Source organism: Hyperolius riggenbachi, chromosome 1, assembly GCF_040937935.1.
Source record: "Hyperolius riggenbachi isolate aHypRig1 chromosome 1, aHypRig1.pri, whole genome shotgun sequence".
NCBI classification, from domain to species: Eukaryota; Metazoa; Chordata; class Amphibia; order Anura; family Hyperoliidae; genus Hyperolius; species Hyperolius riggenbachi.
The window spans coordinates 468,059,381-468,078,840 of NC_090646.1; the positions used below are offsets into that span (position 1 = coordinate 468,059,381).

Here is a 19,460-nt window from a genome sequence, read left to right on the forward strand (position 1 = left end):
ACTGGTGAATGAGGCAATACATGCAGTTCTTGTTTGATAAGAATAAGGGTGCACTGTACTTTAAGGAACTTGTCAAATTTAAAGAGCGAGTCCTTGAGCTTCTCCTCTTTGTGCTCCAGCTCTGTGCGCCGCTGCTGCAGACTCTCTGTCTTCATCTGGAACTCCTACAATAAAGAGAGGAGTAAACTGGCAGCATTTGGCTCCTCTCATACATAACATAATTCATGTGAGATTTGCATTTTTTGTGAATTCATGTTCGTAGCACATTTAATGCAAGTAAGTCACTGGCATCGCATTTGATTTGCATTCTTGTGCAAATTTTCTGCAGAAAAAAAAAAAGCGGCCAACATGCATGCCTTTTCCCACACCCAAACATGCAAAACAAAAGAAGAAACTTCAAAACCTAAAAATGCAAAACACAAAATCACAAATGGAAAAATGTGGCCAGAAATCACAGTGGGCTCCATCGGTCTCAAATTGGTTTGAGGAACATCAGAGTTTAACCTGCTTCCATGACCAGCTTAGTCCCCTGACCTCAATCCTATTGAGCATACCCCATGCAAGGGTTGACAGGACCACTGTCTCTTTTCTAAATACTTACAGTGGTTTGCAAAAGTATTCGGCCCCCTTGAAGTTTTCCATATTTTGGCACATTACTGCCACAAACATGAATCAATTTTATTGGAATCCACATGAAAGACCAATACAAAGTGGTGTACACGCGAGCAGTGGAACGAAAATCATACAGGATTCCAAACATTTTTTTACAAATCAATAACTGCAAAGTGGGGTGTGCGTAATTATTCAGCCCCCTGAGTCAATACTTTGTAGAACCACCTTTTGCTGCAATTACAGCTGCCAGTTTTTTAGGTTATGTCTCTACCAGCACATGTTTGCACATCTAGAGACTGAAATCCTTGTCCATTCTTCTTTGCAAAACAGCTCCAGCTCAGTCAGATTAGATGGACAACGTTTGTGAACAGCAGTTTTCAGATCTTGCCACAGATTCTTGATTGGATTTAGATCTGGACTTTGACTGGGCCATTCTAACACATAGAACCATTCCATTGTTGCCCTGGCTTTATGTTTAGGGTCATTGTCCTGCTGGAAGGTGAACCTCCGCCCCAGTCTCAAGTCTTTTGCAGTCTCCAAGAGGTTTTCTTCCAAGTTTGCCCTGTATTTGGCTCCATCCATCTTCCCATCAACTCTGACCAGCTTCCCTGTCCCTGCTGTAGAGAAGCACCCCCTGAGCATGATGCTGCCACCACCATATTTGACAGTGGGGACGGTGTGTTCAGAGTGATGTGCAGTGTTAGTTTTCTGCCACACATAGCGTTTTGCATTTTGGCCAAAAAGTTCCATTTTGGTCTCATCTGACCAGAGCACCTTCTTCCACATGGTTGCTGTGTCCCCCACATGGCTTGTGGCAAACTGCAAACAGGACCTCTTATGCTTTCTGTTAACAATGCCTTTCTTCTTGCCACTCTTCCATAAAGGCCAACTTTGTACAGTGCATGACTAATAGTTGTCCTATGGTCAGAGTCTCCCACCTGAGCTGTAGATCTCTGCAGCTCGTCCAGAGTCACCATGGGCCTCTTGACTGCATTTCTGATCAGCGCTCTCCTTGTTCGGGCTGTGAGTTTAGGTGGACGGCCTTGTCTTGGTAGGTTTACAGTTGTGCCATACTCCTTCCATTTCTGAATGATCGCTTGAACAGTGCTTTTTGGGATGTTAAAGGCTTTGGAAATCTTTTTGTAGCCTAAGCCTGCTTTAAATTTCTCAATAACTTGATCCCTGACCTGTCTTGTGTGTTCTTTGGACTTGCCGGTGTTGTTGCTCCCAATATTCTCTTAGACAACCTCTGAGGCCCTCACAACGCAGCTGTATTTGTACTGACATTAGATTACACACAGGTGCACTCCATTTAGTCATTAGCACTCATCAGGCAATGTCTATAGGCAACTGACTGCACTCAGATCAAAGGGGGCCGAATAATTATGCGCACACCACTTTGCAGTTATTGATTTGTAAAAAATGTTTGGAATCATGTATGATTTTCGTTCCACTTCTCACGCACACTCCACTTTGTATTGGTCTTTCATGTGGAATTCCAATAAAATTGATTCATTTTTGTGGCAGTAATGTGACAAAATGTGAAAAACTTCAAGGGGGCCGAATACTTTTGCAAGCCACTGTATACGGGGCAGAGATAGCGGTCCTGCCAGCCTGCGCATGGAGCAGACACAACAGTCCTGTCAGTCTATGTATGGGCATAGACACCTGTCCTGTCACCCTATGTATAAGGCAGAGACAGCCATCCTATCAGCCTGTGCATGGAGCAGATACAGCGGTCCTGTCAGCCTGTGTATGGGGCAGAGATAGCGGTCCTGTTAGTCTAGGCATGGGGCAGAGACACTGGTCCTGTCAGTCTATGTATGGGCATAAGAGACCAAAGGAGAGAGAGAGAGAGAGAGGACTGTGTACCGAAACTTAAAGAGGAACTTCAGCCTAAACAAACATACTGTCATTAAGTTACATTAGTTATGTTAATTGAAATAGATAGGTAGTATAGTCTCTTACCCACCCTGTTTTAAAAGAACAGGCAAAGGTTTGTGATTTCATGAGGGCAGCCATCTTATTGGTTGAAAGAAGGTGACAGGGAGCATGAGACTCAGTTCCAACTGTCCTGTGCCCTGATCAGCCCTCCCAGTTGCTAGGCAACGTGAATAACAACAGGAAATCCCATCATGCTTTGCACAGCATCAGGGGAAAAAAGCCCGGGCAGTTTTCTTTGATGGGGTGGAGCTTAGCTAAAAATGCAGCTAAAAATGAGACTTCTATAATAAACACAAAGTTCTGATGCTGTGAAACTGTTAAAGAAACACTAAGCCTTTTCAGTTCTGCTGAGTAGATTTTTAGTCTGGAGGTTCACTTTAAACTTGTTTTACTCAGTCTGTCTCTGCCCATACATAGACTGACAGGACCAGAGCATCTGCCCATACATAGACTGACAGGACTGGTGTCTCTGACCATACATAGACTGACAGGACCAGTGTATCTGCCCATACATAGATTGGCAGGACTGCTCAGACTGACAGGACTGCTGTGTCTGCCCCATACATAGGCTGACAGGACTGATGTCTGTATACTGACCGCTGTCTCTGCCCCATACACAGACTGGGAGGACTGCTGTCTCTACCCCATGCACAGGTTTACGGCCCCACTGCCTCTGTTCCACATACTTAGACTTACAGAGGCAGCAGTCCAGTCAGCCTATGTATGAGGCAGAGATAGCGGCCCTGTCAGCCTGTTTATGGGGCAGAGACAGACACAGACACAGTATGGGCATGGGGCAGACACAGTAGTCCTATCAGTCTATGTATGGGGAGCAGAGACAGCTGTCCTGTCAGTCTATAGCTAAATACACACGGGGGACAATTGTCCCCCGTTGCATGTGTGCACGTGAACAGGGAGCGACAGCTGTCCACACGTCTCGCCAGAAAGGCAGAGACGCGGCGGAAGCTGTTTGTGAATGGAGCATCCCCCGGCCGGATGCTCCATTCACTTGCGTAGGTCTCCTGTCGCTATCCCGCATACACACGCGGGAGTAGCGACAGTTCCGGCGAGGTTGCGGCGACGGCTGTAGCCGGCGATTGAACATGTCAATCGCCTGGCGACAGCTCCGACGGGCGACGGTTCGGGGCGCGCGCGTAATACACACGGGGGAACTGTCGCCGCAACACGCGCGTGCCACGTGGTTGCGGCGACGGCCGTCCCCTGTGAGTATGGACCTTATGTATGAGGTAAGCTAAGTACTCACGGGGGGACAATTGTAGCTGTCGCTGCGCACGGGAGCGTGTGCGCGACAGTTCGGCGACAGCTCGTCGCCAAGTCCCTCTGCATCCACACTGCAGCAGAGGGATTAGCGATGCGGCGGAAGCTGTCGCCGAGGTTCCTCCCCCCCCGCCGGAAGCTCCGTGTGCCGTGTGTGGGTAGCTGTCGCTAGCCCGCATACACATGCGGGACTAGCGACAGTTCCGGCGAGGTTGCGGCGACGGCTGTAGCCGGCGATTGAACATGTCAATCGCCTGGCGACAGCTCCGACGGGCGACGGTTCGGGGCGCGCGCGTCATACACACGGGCGAACCGTCGCCGCAACACGCGCGTGCCACGTGGTTGCGGCGACGGCCGTACCCCGTGTGTATGAGCCTGTAGACACAGCATGGGGCAGAGACAATCGCACACCAAGCATGCAGCTAATCTAGTCATACTTCAGTCAGAAACACCTGATCTGCTACATGCTTGTTCAGGGCCTATGGCTAAAAGTATTAAGCCCCATCTACACGATACAATTCGAATTGAATTCGATTGATCGATTAAATCTGACATGTCCGATCAGGATTCGATTTGATAGTGTGGTCGAATGTCATTGCAAAACAATGGCAAATCGATCACACTATTGATCAAATACAAATCCCGATCGGACATGTTGGATTTAATCGATCAATCGAATTCAAATCGCACAAAAAAATTGTATCGCGTAGATGTGGCTTAAGAGGCAGGACTGCCAGGCAACTGGTGTGGTTTAAAGAGAAATAAATAGTTTAGCCTCCATGTCTCTCCCCTAGGTTTCCCTTTAGGCTGCTTTCACAGTAAGACGTTACAGGCGCATGTTAGTGCAGCCTGTAACGCATCCCAACTCACAGCAATGGTTAATCAATGGGCTGTTCACAGTGCCCACGTTGCATTACATTGTAACGCAGCACGTAAGTTGAAAGTGCTGCATGCTGTGCGTTATGCGCGGCTATGCCGTGGTAGACTGTGCGCACATGCTCAGTAGTGTTGGAGGAGGAGGTCTCCCCTCCTCCTCCTCGGCCAGCCACATGGCTAAGTAATATTCACTGCACGGTGTAACGTGCAGTGTTTACTTCCTGGAGCGCCGCTGTGTGCGGCGATTGGCTGGCGGGACCACGTGATGCCGCATGCGTCCAAGAGTACGCATCACGGCATCACGGACGCCAGAGTGAGCTGCACAACGTGGCTCACTCTGATGTCCACATCCAAGAGCACCAGGCGTTGCGTTAGGGGCACGTTATGTGACCATAACGTCCCCTAAAACGCAACGTCTTGGTGTGAAAATAGCCTTAAGAGAGTGATCATACGCAAACATCTTTACATCTAAAATTCTAATAACTAAAACAAAAGGAAACACAAGGTATGTTATTTCACAGTTAACATGCATCTGACATTTTCTAAACTGGAGAGTAAAAGACAGCCAAAATGTCCTATTAGCCATGTAAATAAATGTGTTGCCAAACTCTGCAGGTAACATCAAAGCAGAAGACTGCTGACAGGAAATAGAAAACAGATCCTCTTGTTTGCCCATTTCAGAAAAAAAAACAGCTCTGCTTATTCAAGGCAGGCTTAAAATGTTGTTGCTGTTGATTTTTCCATTGCATTTCTATCCTGTGTGACATTGCTCTTCTGTCTGTCTGATTCTGACAGTGCCTTCCTAGACTTTGCATCTCAAGGGAACTCATTTATCAAGACCAGTGTGAGGAAAAAAGGGAAATGTGAAGCAGCTGCCCAGTGTGTTCAATCTCAATATGTATTTATTTTTTTTAAGCTAAATTAGGCCCAAAAGTGCAAAAGGCAAACTATATTAGCAATTGGTTAAGGAATAAATAAGGATAGGATACTTTTTTTAATCAGCAAAATGTATGTGACACCACAATACAGCTTGCTTTTTCTCCTCTGTAGGTGGGCGGGTCAGTCAGGTGTGTTGCACCAAATGTAGGAAGAATTAAAATGCCCGGTTTCACCTAAACGTGGGCCTGAACTCAAAACTTCCTCTCTACTTTAAAAGATATGCAACAGCATAATAACCTTTAAAGAGAAATAAATTTGTCACAGCTGATACAAATCCTGCATTAAATCAGCAGTTTGTCTACTTCCTGCTTTCACTGAAGCAGACATATTGGTAACATCCTTAGCCCTTTGATGTGGCAGGCAGCTGACACAGCTGAGGGATCAAATTACAACTTGTGCTTAGTCACAGATGAGGGGGGATTAAGGTGGGTACACACATCAGATAAAAGACTTTGGAAAAAGAAAGATCACAGACCAATTTTACTCCCTTTCACCTAGTAGGAGAGCCACACTCTACACAGTCTACTCTATGGAGCTGAACTCCCCATCAAATAAAACTCTTTGCAAGATGCTGCACACATTCAACAGATCAGTGTCTGCAAAAGATCCATTCCTGCAAAATATCCGTTCCTGCAAAATGCATTCATAGTCTATGATAGCTGCAGATCTCATACACACCTTGTTTAACGGACAACCATCTTTCACCAGTAAATGCACATAATAAGAGACCGCTTTTCACCAGTAAATGCACATAATAAGAAACTGCTTTTCACCAGTAAATGCACATAATGAGACAGCTTTTCACCAGCAAATGCACATAATAAGAGACAGCTTTTTACCAGTAAATGCACATAATAAGAGACAGCTTTTCACCAGCAAATGCACATAATAAGAGACAGCTTTTCGCCAGCAAATGCACATAATGACAAACAGCCAGTGTCCCCAGTATATGTAGCCAGCCTGGACCCCCTTTAGATAGTGAGTGACAGGGAGTCCTTTAAGCAGTGAGTGACAGGAAGCCCTTTAGGCAGTGAGTGACAGGGACCCCCTTTAGGCAGTGAGTGACAGGGACCCCTTTAGGCAGTGAGTGACAGGGACCCCCTATAGGCAGTGAGTGACAGGGAGCCCTATAGGCAGTGAGTGACAGGGAGCCCTATAGGCAGTGAGTGACAGGGAGCCCTATAGGCAGTGAGTGACAGGGAGCCCTTTAGGCAGTGAGTGACAGGGAGCCCTTTAGGCAGTGAGTGACAGGGAGCCCTTTAGGCAGTGAGTGACAGGGAGCCCTTTAGGCAGTGAGTGACAGGGAGCCCTTTAGGCAGTGAGTGACAGGGAGCCCTTTAGGCAGTGAGTGACAGGGAGCCCTTTAGGCAGTGAGTGACAGGGAGCCCTTTAGGCAGTGAGTGACAGGGAGCCCTTTAGGCAGTGAGTGACAGGGAGCCCTTTAGGCAGTGAGTGACAGGGAGCCCTTTAGGCAGTGAGTGACAGGGAGCCCTTTAGGCAGTGAGTGACAGGGACCCCTTTAGGCAGTGAGTGACAGGGAGCCCTTTAGGCAGTGAGTCAAATGTGACGAAACATGTAAAGCAGGGCTACACGGACACAACAGAGCGTAACACGTGGATCACCCGAGCGGCATCCGGAACTGCATGGGGAGTGGAAGTGCACACCATTCCAATCGCAGGAGAGGGACTGCAGGTGCCAGCCGGGGCCCAACAAAACGGGGGAGAGCCCGTATATAAATTACTCTGTGCTGGAGACAAAGAAAGTAACTTGTGAGTGTAATTTTATGCTTTTTATAATAAATTGCCGCTGGTTTTATGCTATTTGAGGCGTTTGTTTTGAGGTTAATCTCACGCTGGAGGTGGAATGCATACTGCAAGGACTAGGAATAAGTGGTATCCAGGGGTTGCTTTCATCAGTTCGGTGTGGTGGGGGACGGCCCGAAGTGTCCCAATGCGCCAATAGACCTTGTTGGAGGTCTAGATATCTGGTGAGTGTCTGTTCACCTGGGTGCTGGTGACAGTGATAGGAAGCAAACAAGTTATTACCTAAGAGGCTCCTTGACAGATGTGGATCAATCATATGGGACTGCTTGGATGATTTATTGACTTTTTAATAGTTGTATGAAGCTTAACCTTCTGGCATTGAATGAGTGACAGGAACCCCTTTAGGCAGTGAGTGACAGGAACCCCTTTAGGTAGTGAGTGACAGGAACCCCTTTAGGTAGTGAGTGACAGGGACCCCTTTAGGCAGTGAGTGACATGGACCCCTTTAGGCAGTGAGTGGCAGGAACCCCTTTAGGCAGTGAGTGGCAGGAACCCCTTTAGGCAGTGAGTGACAGGGACTCCCCCCCTCCCCTCTAGCTGCCGCTCCCCCCTCACCTTGCAGCGTGTCAGACCTCAGGATCAGCGGGCGACCCGACCAGTAAGAGCAGGCACCGGACACACCCGCTTTATATGCGGAAGTGATGTCACTTCCGCATATCAGTGCGGTGTGCTAGGTCCTAGCGCCCACACTATTGGTCGCCGCCTGAACGAGGTCTGACGCGGCTAGAGGGAGGGATGGAGCGGCGGCTAGAGGGGGCCAGGGGGAGCAGCGGCCAGAGGGGGTGAGCGGCGGCTGGGCGGCGCCTATCAGAGACAGGCGCCTGGGTGCAATGCACCCGCCCAGGCGTGGCCCTGTTTTGCAGATACTGATCTGTTGCATGTGTACAGCATCTTTGTGCACAGCATCTTGCAAAGATTTTTTTCTGATGGGGAGCTTAGCTCAATAGAATTAATAGACTGTGTTGGTATGGCTCTCATACTACATGGAAGGGGGTAAAATTGGTCTGTGATCTTTCATTTTCCAAAGACTTTTATCTGATGTGTGTACCCACCTTTAGACAGGCTCAACTCTCTAGATACATTAAGGATGCATTTCTATATGTTTTCCTTCTGTCCTGTGCAAGAGTTTAGGTCCACTTTAACTGTAAGGGAGTGTCAAGGTTCTGTTGATCCCAGCACCAATGATTGGTGCAGGCACCTCTAGGGCATGGTGTTTAAGTGGGCATGGGTCTTCACCAGCGCACTCCACATAGGATGATGGGCCATCTCCCCCTAGTGGGTAACAGACCATTTTGTTGCCTGGTGCCCACCAGGTCACGACCCCTAGTGATGCCCCACCAGTGATGAGAAGAACAGGAGGGGTGAACCCTGCGGTAAGGAAAAAAGGATGGACGGATGACAGGACTGGCAGGATTGGTTTGAGAGGACTGGAGGACTAATTGGACTCAATGACTGTTGTGAATGAACAGAGGTGACAGGACTGACGTGACAGGACTGACTGACCAGGACTGACATTTTGTCTCATGTATCCTTCAAAGGGAAGGAAACTAAGGTGAGAGGTATAAGGAGGCTGCCTATCTATTTTCTTTTAATCAACACCAGGGGCCATATGCGATTTACTTTTTCACCTGAGTTTTCTCCTAAGAGATAATTTTTCATCTTCGATTTAAAGTAGTTTTCCAGTATTTTTTAACTAAAAAAGTACCACAAAGTAGGTGAAAAAGTGATTTTAAAATTATTTTGAGTATTTTCTCGCTTTCTGGTGGCTTAAAAAGCATTTTATTGACAAGTTTAAAAATATCACCTAGGTGAAAACTCAGGTGAAAAAGTGAATTGCATATGTCCCCAGGGGCCATATGCAATTCACTTTTTCACCTGAGTTCAGTGGTGCTCAGCAGAGCTCGAATATTCGAGTAGCTCGAATATTCGAGCTCTTTTTCAGCTATTCGAGCTCGGTATTCGAGCTCCGAATAGCTGCAGCTATTCGAATGGGCTATTCGAGTAAACGCGAATAGCCCATTCACTATTCGAGCTATTCGAGCAAACGGCGCTATTCGAGCTCGAATACCGAGCTCGAATAGCGTCATAGCCCAGATTGATGTCCTTAGAGCCAATCAGAGGGCTCCCAGGCCCTCTGACGGCAGCCAATCACAGAGGGGGACCCTGGCCAGCCCCTACCCTATAAATAGCGGCCGCCATGTTCCGTTTCTCCGTCCTTGCCTGAGACTTGCATAGAGAGAGAGTTGCTCCTTTGTGCTTTGGCTTAGCAAGAGCTCTATTGTGGTCATTTACCTAGCGTTTTTGCTCACATACACCTCCTATACACACCTATATTGTTGTTAGTTATATAGACATTGTATTTTAGTTAGTAGCTTTTGTGTTACAATGGCCTCGATTCATAAAGCATTCCCGCATGCGGGAATGCAGAAAACGGCACACTTTACCGACCACACAGCAAGATCTGTATTCATAAAGGCTTTTCCGCATGAAAAGGCGACATTCGCGAGCAAAGTGATAAATCACCGCCTTGCGCGGTGATTATCACAGCAAAAGTAACAAGTGGTCAATTCATAAAAATTAGAGGTAGCGGTATGCGGACAGGTATTACCGCTACCTCTGATGTGGCGAGAAGCGTGCGGAATCCGTTGCAGTGAATGGGACAGACCTCCCAAGCAGCTGCAGAGAGAACACCGCACGGAGGGATTCCGCCTGCTTCTCCGGCTTCCGCATGTCTCCCGACAGCCTAACGCCTGCCTACAGCGGAGTATCTCCGCACGCCTGTCACAACAGGCAACATTTTTATGAATTACCACCCTGAAGGCGGAAATACCGACAGCGGTGTTTCCCCGCTCGACTTTCCCCGCTCGCAGGCACTTTTATGAATCGAGGCCATAGAGAGAGACTCAGACAGCTGCTGCAGGCTTACATCTTTAGGCCTCAGGGCCTTGCCTGTGTGGGCAGCTGTCCTCCTGTCCTCTGTTAGTTTATTTCTCATTAGTATTTAGACAGTATTAGATAGTATTAGACAGTATTTCTGCTGTCCTCTACTACTTAGTGATTGTATTTTGTATTGTAGTTATATACTGTAACTGTACTAGGACACTCACTGACTGTCACTGTTCATAGGCTAGCTCCTGCGTGTGCTTGCACTCACTGTCTGTGTACACACACTCTATTTCCTTCTGAATAGTTATATACTGTAACTGTACTAGGACACTCACTGACTGTCACTGTTCATAGGCTAGCTCCTGCGTGTGCTTGCACTCACTGTCTGTGTACACACACTCTATTTCCTTCTGAATAGTTATATACTGTAACTGTACTAGGACACTCACTGACTGTCACTGTTCATAGGCTAGCTCCTGCGTGTGCTTGCACTCACTGTCTGTGTAGTACACACACTATTTCCTTCTGAATAGTTATATACTGTAACTGTACTAGGACACTCACTGACTGTCACTGTTCATAGGCTAGCTCCTGCGTGTGCTTGCACTCACTGTCTGTGTAGTACACACACTCTATTTCCTTCTGAATAGTTATATACTGTAACTGTACTAGGACACTCACTGTCACTGTTCCCCACAAAAGTCTGGTGCAAAAGTTGAGGATGCAAGGACTGGGGAAGAGTCTGTGCTCATGGATAGGGAACTGGCTAATGGACAGAAAACAAAGAGTTGTGGTCAATGGATCATACTCAAAATGGGAGACTGTTAGCAGTGGGGTCCCACAGGGGTCTGTTCTGGGTCCAGTGCTCTTCAATTTATTTATTAATGACCTAGTAGATGCAGTAGTGAGCAATGTTGCTATTTTTGCAGATGATACAAAATTGTGCAGAATCATTAACTCTCAGGAAGATAGTGTCATATTGCAACAGGATCTGGATAGGATGGCTATATGGGCACATACATGGCAGATGAAATTCAATGTTGACAAATGTAAGGTCATGCATTTTGGACGTACTAATGGTCTAGCACCATACAAAATAAATGGGATACAGTTGGGGACATCAAACTTGGAGAAGGACTTAGGAGTACTCATTGACAACAAGTTAAATAATCGTACTCAATGCCAAGCAGCTGCAGCTAAAGCTAACAAAATTTTGGGATGCATTAAAAGGGAAATAAAAACTCGAGATGCTAGCATAATATTGCCCCTGTTTAACTCTCTAGTAAGGCCACATCTGGAATATGGAATTCAGTTCTGGGCACCACATTACAAAAAAGATATTGCAGTTTTAGAGCAGGTGCAGAGACGAGCAACAAAATTGATGCGTGGGATGGAAGGTCTCACTTATCGAGAAAGGTTAGATAAACTGGGTTTATTTAGTCTAGAGAAAAGACGCCTTAGAGGGGATCTAATTAACATGTATAAATACATCAGAGGGCAATATAATACCTTGGCGGATGAGCTTTTTGTCCCTAGGCCTTCTCAAAGGACTAGAGGACATGATCTGCGCATGGAGGAAAAATGTTTTAGCCATTTATTTAGGAAAGGGTTCTTTACAGTAAGAGTGATTAAGATGTGGAATGCATTGCCACAGGAAGTCGTTATGGCAAACTCTATACCTGCATTTAAAGGGGGCTTAGATGCTTTCCTTGCGTTGAAAGACATCCATGGCTACAATTACTAGGTAATGCCTAATGATGTTGATCCAGGGATTTTATCTGATTGCCATCTGGAGTCGGGAAGGAATTTTTCCCTTTAGGGGCTAATTGGACCATGCCTTGTAAGGGTTTTTTCGCCTTCCTCTGGATCAACAGGGATATGTGAGGGAGCAGGCTGGTGTTGTACTTTATACTGGTTGAACTCGATGGACGTATGTCTTTTTTCAACCAAAATAACTATGTAACTATATAGGCTACTAGCTCCTGCGTGTGTGTGCACTCACTGTCTGTGTACTGTACACACACTCTATTTCCTTCTGATTACTGATTGATTATTGTAAATTCTACTTCCTGACAGTTACTACTTACTTACTGTAGTAGGGACACTCACTCAGTCACTGTTCATAGGCTAGCTCCTGCACGTGTGTGCGCGTGCGTGCACTCACTGTCTGTAGTGTACACACACTCTATTTCCTTGTGATTACTACTGATTATTGTAACTTCTAGTTGTACTTCCTGACTGTTACTACTTACTTACTGTACTAGGGACACTCACTCACTCTCTGTTCATAGGCCAGCTCCTGCGCGTGTTTGCGCGTGCGTGCACTCACTGTCTGTAGTGTACACACACTCTATTTCCTTGTGATTACTACTGATTATTGTAACTGCTAGTTGTACTTCCTGACTGTTACTACTTACTTACTGTACTAGGGAGTCGGGACACTCACTCAGTCACCTCACCCACCAACCCACTCCATTAAAGTACCCCACTTTTCACCCGCCCTTTTCAAAAACTTTTGTGTTTACGCCCAAAACATCGAAGATGTCTGGAAGTGGCAGCCAGCGCGGTTTGGGCAAGGGGAAGGGCAGCAAGGGAATCAGGAGGAGAGGGAGCAGCATTGTGGCAAGCCGCGGGCGCGGGCGCGCCACCATGCACAGTTCCGCAGCAGCAGCGTCAGTGGCTAACATTCCTCCCATAGCCACTGGCCGTGGACGCCTTGGGCGCCGCCCAGCAGGAGCATCTGCAACTCACGCTGCAGAGACACAGCAGCAGCAGCAGCGTGTAGCACCTGCTCCGATTTTCCTCCAGCCGGGTCGGAAACGTCCCATTGAGGAAAAGGATGCAGACACTGTGGTGCAACTGATGACGGAGGATGAGCAGCCCGCCATCAGCTCTGCATCCGAGGCCTCCACCCTCACCACCACCACCACCCCTGTTCGCAGCAGCCGCCCAGCAGGGCCTGGGGAGGAGGCCAGTTCACCGTCACTCGCCGACCTGTCATTCAGCAGTCTTTTGACCCCAGGCATCATGAGTAAATTGTCTGCTGTTGTTGGCGATCTTGAGGAGGAGATGCTGATGGGCACTTTGGGGGATGAGGGATTGGACAGCAAGACTGTGGCGACAGTCAAGCAGCCCATCCATGCATCAGGAGAGGAGTTTGGGGGTCATCATCCCAGCAGGACATGTTTCAGGAGGGGGAGGATGATGATGACACGGTGACAGACAGAGACTGGGTGCCACCACCTCTAGGGGATGTCGTCCTCAGCAGCTCTGAGGAGGAGGAGGAGGAGGATGCGCTTGTGGGCCTTGCAAGGAGGCGCATCATTGCAAGCATTGGCAGCAGTAGGCAGGTCCCACAGCCTGCTGGTGTCTCAGGCTCAGCAGCAGCAGCATCTGCCAGTACCACCACCAGCCGCACCCAAGCCCCCCCCCCAACCACCACAGGGAGACAGGCAGCAGCGGTTCCATGCCGTAGGGGGTCGTTTTTGTCACCAATCTGGCGTTTTTTCACCATGCCCACAGTGTACAGGAAGTACGCCACTTGCAACCACTGTCAGCGGAAGTTGAGCAGAGGTGCAGACCCCTTAAAGTTCAGCACCAACTCGCTCATCAACCACCTTGCTGCGAAACATTTCCACCAGCATGAGGAGTTCCAGAGGCTGAAGGCATCTGGTGCTGGCAGTGGCACCACACCCATCACTGCACAGCCTTCAGCAGCAGCAGCAACAGCAGCCACCCGCCCTCCTGCTCCTCCAGCAGCACCAGCAGGAGTGCGGAAACGCACTGCTCCTCCCCCCTCTGCAACTCCTGCCGCCGACACTGAGGCCTGTTCTGGCAGCCAGTCCTCAGTGGCCTCCTCTGCTGTGTCTGCTGATTTCCGTGCCAGCAAAAGGCCACGCCAGAGCCTTTTGAGCGAGTCCTTCCAGGGGGTGGTTAGGGCTCTGCCTCCCAGCAGCCGTCGCGTGCGGCAGCTGAACGGCTTGCTGGCACGGGCCATGTGCTCCCAACTCCTGCCGTACACGCTTGTGCAGGAGGGGAGCGACATGCGTGCGCTGCTTGCTTGCGCAGCCCCAGACTGGCAGCTCCCCAGCAGACACTTCTTCGCCCGCAAGGCCATTCCAGCACTGCACCGCTTTGTGATGGCCAATGTGGAGCGAGGGCTGGAGCACGCGGTTGGTGAAAGGGTCCACGTCACCATGGACTCCTGGAGCAGCCGCTTCGGGACAGGCCGCTACCTGTCCTTCACTGTCCACTGGGTCAGCTTGGTGGAAGGGGGTGAGGATGGGAGAGCAGCAGCGGGCACAGCAGCAGCAACACAGTGGGTGGTGCCCCCCCGCAGGGTCAGGGGAACTGCAGCAGGTTCCTCCGATCCTCTGCCATCCTCCGGCACACCTGGCCAAACCCCCCGCCTCAGCAGCAGCGTGAAGGCCCGCCACTGCCAAGCGCTGCTGCACTTGGTCAGCCTTGGGAAGACCAAGCTGACTGCAACCCATGTGTTGGCCAAACTCCAGGAGCAGGAGAGGATTTGGCTGACCCCCAGAGGCCTCAGAGTGAGTCGGAGAGGTGGTAGCCGACAATGGGGCCAATCTGGTTGCCGCAATAGACAGGGGAAACCTGACCCACATCCCCTGTCTTGCCCACGTGCTGAACCTGGTGGTGCAAAAGTTCTTGCGCACCTACCAGGGGATGGGCGAACTGCTGGAAACGGCAAGGAACGTTGTGCGTCACTTCCGGCGCTCGGCTGCAGCCTGTGCGAGCCTGGAAGACATGCAAAAGGAGCTGGAGCTGCCACGCCATCGGCTGATCCTTGACGTTCCGACTCGCTGGAACTCCACCCTCGCGATGTTGGAGCGTCTGGTTGAACAGAAGCACGCTGTCAACCAGTACCTTGCCCTGGCCACTGTTTCCGCCGCTCGGAGAAGGGACAAGACCAGCAACGTCCCCGATGATGACTGGAGGCACATGCAGCAGGTGTGCTTAGTGCTGGCTCCCTTTCTGCAGGCCACTAACATGGTGAGCAGGGACCATGCTATGGTCTGCGAGTGGGTGCCCCTGGTTTGTCTGCTGAACAGGGCCCTCGATGCTTTGCTGGAACAGGGAGCGGCAGCCTTGGACCAGCAGGAGCGGCAAGCAGCTGCACAGTCCACCTCTGAGGGGGAGGAGGAGGAGGACTTGGTGGAGGTCCCTGACCTTGCTGCTGATGAGGGGGATCAGCACAGCGCAGCTGAGTTGGTGCGGGGGTGGAGAGAGGATGAGGCGGCAGAGGAGGAGGATGAGGAGGACAGCACTGCCGTCGATGTGCCAGCACACGTGGCCCGCCTCTTCCCAATGGCAGCGCACATGCTGGCGTGCCTGCGCAAGGACCCCAGGGTGATCCAGATGAAGCAGAGGGAGGACATCTGGATCAGCATGATGTTGGACCCACGCCTCAAGGGGAAGTTGAGCCAGTTCCTGCCGCCTGCAGGAGGAGACCCAGCGCAACAAATAAGGAGCTTGCAGCAGGCCCTTGTTGAGCGCTTGGAGGAAGCCTTCCCCCAGCCTTCCACCCCCACTGTCCAGCAGCCAGCACAGAGGCAGCAGCAGGTGCCTGCATCCAGCAGCAAGCGCCCCACTGACCTGCGGTCTCTCAGCCACGAGCTCTACAGGACTGTAGAGGCTCCGGCAGCAGTGACTAGAGAGGAGGTGCATGATGCAGCAGCATCCTCCTCCGGTCACAGCCAGCGCCTGACCCGCATTGTGGCTGACTACATGGGGTCCTACAGCGGGCTTGACAGCGATGCCCCTGTTGATCCCATGGAGTATTGGGTCAAGCGCCTGGAGATCTGGAGCGAGCTGGCGCAGTACGCCCTGGAAGTGCTGTCCTGCGCCCCTTCCAGCGTGCTGTCCGAGCGCTGCTTCAGTGCAGCTGGTGGCGTGGTCACCGAGAAACGCTCACGTCTGTCTCACAAGTCTGTGGACAGACTGACGTTTCTCAAGATGAACCAGGCGTGGGTGGAAGGCGAGTTCCTGGCCCCTGTTGTCGGCGAGAGGGGGACATGAACTGGCTAAGAACCATCGTTAATGTGCCTTACCACCCTTTACCACCTCCTGGCTCCTGCTCACTAAGCCAGCCTGGTTCAGTTTGACTATTACGTCGCCTGCAGCCACACATTTTACACCTACAGTGGGCTGCTGTGTACTGCCCTTCTGCTGTCTGTCTGTGTTTCCCACTGCCAGGGTACACAGAATTACATTCTGCTGCCACTCTGCCACCAGCTATTACGTCAAACAATAGCTATATATCTGTGTAATTGGTTGTACAAACAAAACCAAAAAAACATAAAAAAAAAAAAAAAAAAAAAGGTTTAATTTTTCTGAGGTGCCCGGGTTGAAAACTGTGTTGTCCCAGTTGTGTATTGGACACGATGTGGGCTGCACGACCGCTGTCTGGGACCTCCTGTTGTGTTTATTTACAGCCCTGGTATCACCGCTAGGTACCAGGGCTATTATGTCACGCTGCCTGCCTGCTGCCACACTCACACTACTCCTCCATTCCTCCTGCTGCTGCTGTCTGTCTGTGTTTCCCACTGCCAGGGTACACAGAATTACCTTCTGCTGCCACTCTGCCACCAGCTATTACGTCAAACAATAGCTGCTCACACTACTCCTCCATTCCTCCTGCTGCTGCTGTCTGTCTGTGTTTCCCACTGCCAGGGTACACAGAATTACCTTCTGCTGCCACTCTGCCACCAGCTATTACGTCAAACAATAGCTGCTCACATTACTCCTCCATTCCTCCTGCTGCTGCTGCTGTCGGTCTGTGTTTCCCACTGCCAGGGTACACAGAATTACATTCTGCTGCCACTCTGCCACCAGCTATTACGTCAAACAATAGCTATATATCTGTGTAATTGGTTGTACAAACAAAACCAAAAAAACATTAAAAAAAAAAAAAAGTTTAATTTTTCTAAAGTTGCCCGGGTTGAAAACTGTGTTGTCCCAGTTGTGTATTGGACACGATGTGGGCTGCACGACCGCTGTCTGGGACCTCCTGTTGTGTTTATTTACAGCCCTGGTATCACCGCTAGGTACCAGGGCTATTATGTCACGCTGCCTGCCTCATTGACTGCCTGCTGCCACACACTCATCCTCCTCCTCCTGCTGCTGAATTTACCTCCTGCTGTCTGTGTGTTTCCACTGCCAGGGAGCACATACAATGGCGCTTCCAACATGCGTGCGCCACCAGCTATTTGTTACGCTCAAAAATAGCTGCATTTCTGTAAAAAAAAAAAAAATTGAAAAGAGAAATAAGTGAAGAAGAAGACGATATAGAAGAAGATGAAGAAGAAGAAGAAGAAGAAGATGAAGAAGAAGAAGAAGAAGATGAAGAAGAAGGAGAAGAAGAAGATGAAGAAGATGAAGGAGAAGAAGAAGATGAAGAAGATGAAGAAGATGAAGAAGATGAAGAAGTATATACAGTACTGAACAAAATTCTGGACACAACTTCTCTTTTCACCTTTTTTTTTCAAAGGAACATCCCCACATAATCACTTGCTGTTGTTACTTGGAAAAAAAGATGTTTCTTGCATCATTCACCCTCAAAACAAGTGTTGGAAGCTATTTAAGGCCAATTCGAATAGTCAGCTCGAATAATGAGCTCGAATACCGACTCGAATAGTGAGCTCGAAGTCCGAGGTCGAATCGAATAGTAAAAATTATTCGACTCGAATATTCGACTGACCTCGAATAATTTACTATTCGAATTCGACCAAACTCGAATTTTAAAAAGGGGTATTTGAGCACCACTGCCTGAGTTTACTCCTAGCTGATATTTTTAAATTTGTCAATAAAATGCCTTTTAAGCCACCAGAAAGCAAGAAAATACTCAAAATAATTTTGATAGTACTTTTGCACTTACTTCTCAGCACTCTTTCAGTTGAAAAGTGCTGGAAAGTTATTTTAACCACTTGAGGACCACAGTGGTAAACCCCCTTAAAGACCAGGCACATTTTGACTAAAATGGCCACTGCAGCTCTAAAGAGAACCTGTACTGAGTAAAAATATTTAAAATAAACATATGAGGTAACTTCAAATGAACATTGCATAGTTACCTTGCCATCAGTTCCTCTCAGAAGCTCACCATTTTCTTCTGACAATAATCCCTTCCAGTTCTGACAATATTTTGTCAGATCTGAAATATATCAGTTGCTGTCAGTAAAATATCAGTTGCTGTCAGTTATAGCTGAGAGGAAAACTGATGCACCAGGTAATGTCCATGTTTCCCTATGGCTCAAGTGGGCGATGTTACAGTTTAACTATGTGCTGACCAGAAAGCTGTTATGGGTAATGGCCATTTTCAAAATGGAGGACGGAAAATTCCCTTGATCACAGTGAACAAACAGGACGCGGGACAGGAGAAAGACACTGAGGAGTAGACTACATGGAAGGTAAGTATGACTTGTGAATGCTTATTTTGACTTTTAATTTTCAGTTCAGGTTTGCTTTAAGGCACAGCTGCAGGGCTGCACAACACAGAACACGAGTGATTCCCCCCCACCTTCCCCCCCCCCCACCAACAGAGCTCTCTATTGGTGGGGCCTGATCACCCCCCAGTTGTTTATTTTTTTTATAAATATTTATGTTTGCTTTTTTTTTTTTTTTTTTTTAAACCCTTTCCTCTGCCTCCCCCAGCCAGCCTATCACAGCGATCGGCTGTGATAGGCTTCAGCCTATCACTGCCGATCGCTCTCTTGTCTCCAGTGCAGCGCTGCGGCCCCGATCGCAGCTAACAGTCCCACTCGGAGACTGAAGGAGCATAAGATGTGCGCGCAATTGCATGTAAATTAGAGCCCCAGGACTTGACACCAATTGGTGTTAGGCGGTCCTGGGGCTGCTGCCATGCCCATTGGCGTGGGGCGCTCATCAAGTAGTTAAAGGCCTCTTTCACATTGGGACGTTAAAGTCGCATGTTACAAAAAAATTATAAAGCAGACTAACACACAGCAATACAAAGTCTGTGCGACATTCACAGTGCACACGTTGCGTTGTGTGTAACGTGTAGCAATATTTAGAAAGTGCCGCATGCTGTGCGTTTAGCAATAAATTTGCTGCGTTATGTGTGTT

The 19,460-nt window shown here is 48.9% G+C and overlaps 1 protein-coding gene across 1 annotated transcript in view; it reads right to left on the reverse strand.

The window, feature by feature from the left end:
* The window catches only part of CFAP73 (cilia and flagella associated protein 73), a 53,899-nt gene that overhangs the window by 17,185 nt on the left and 17,254 nt on the right, over nucleotides 1–19,460 (reverse strand). Inside the window, exon 3 of the mRNA XM_068240018.1 lies at nucleotides 60–164. Coding sequence (XP_068096119.1) covers nucleotides 60–164 — 105 coding nt within the window. The remainder of the gene's footprint in view (nucleotides 1–59; nucleotides 165–19,460) is intronic.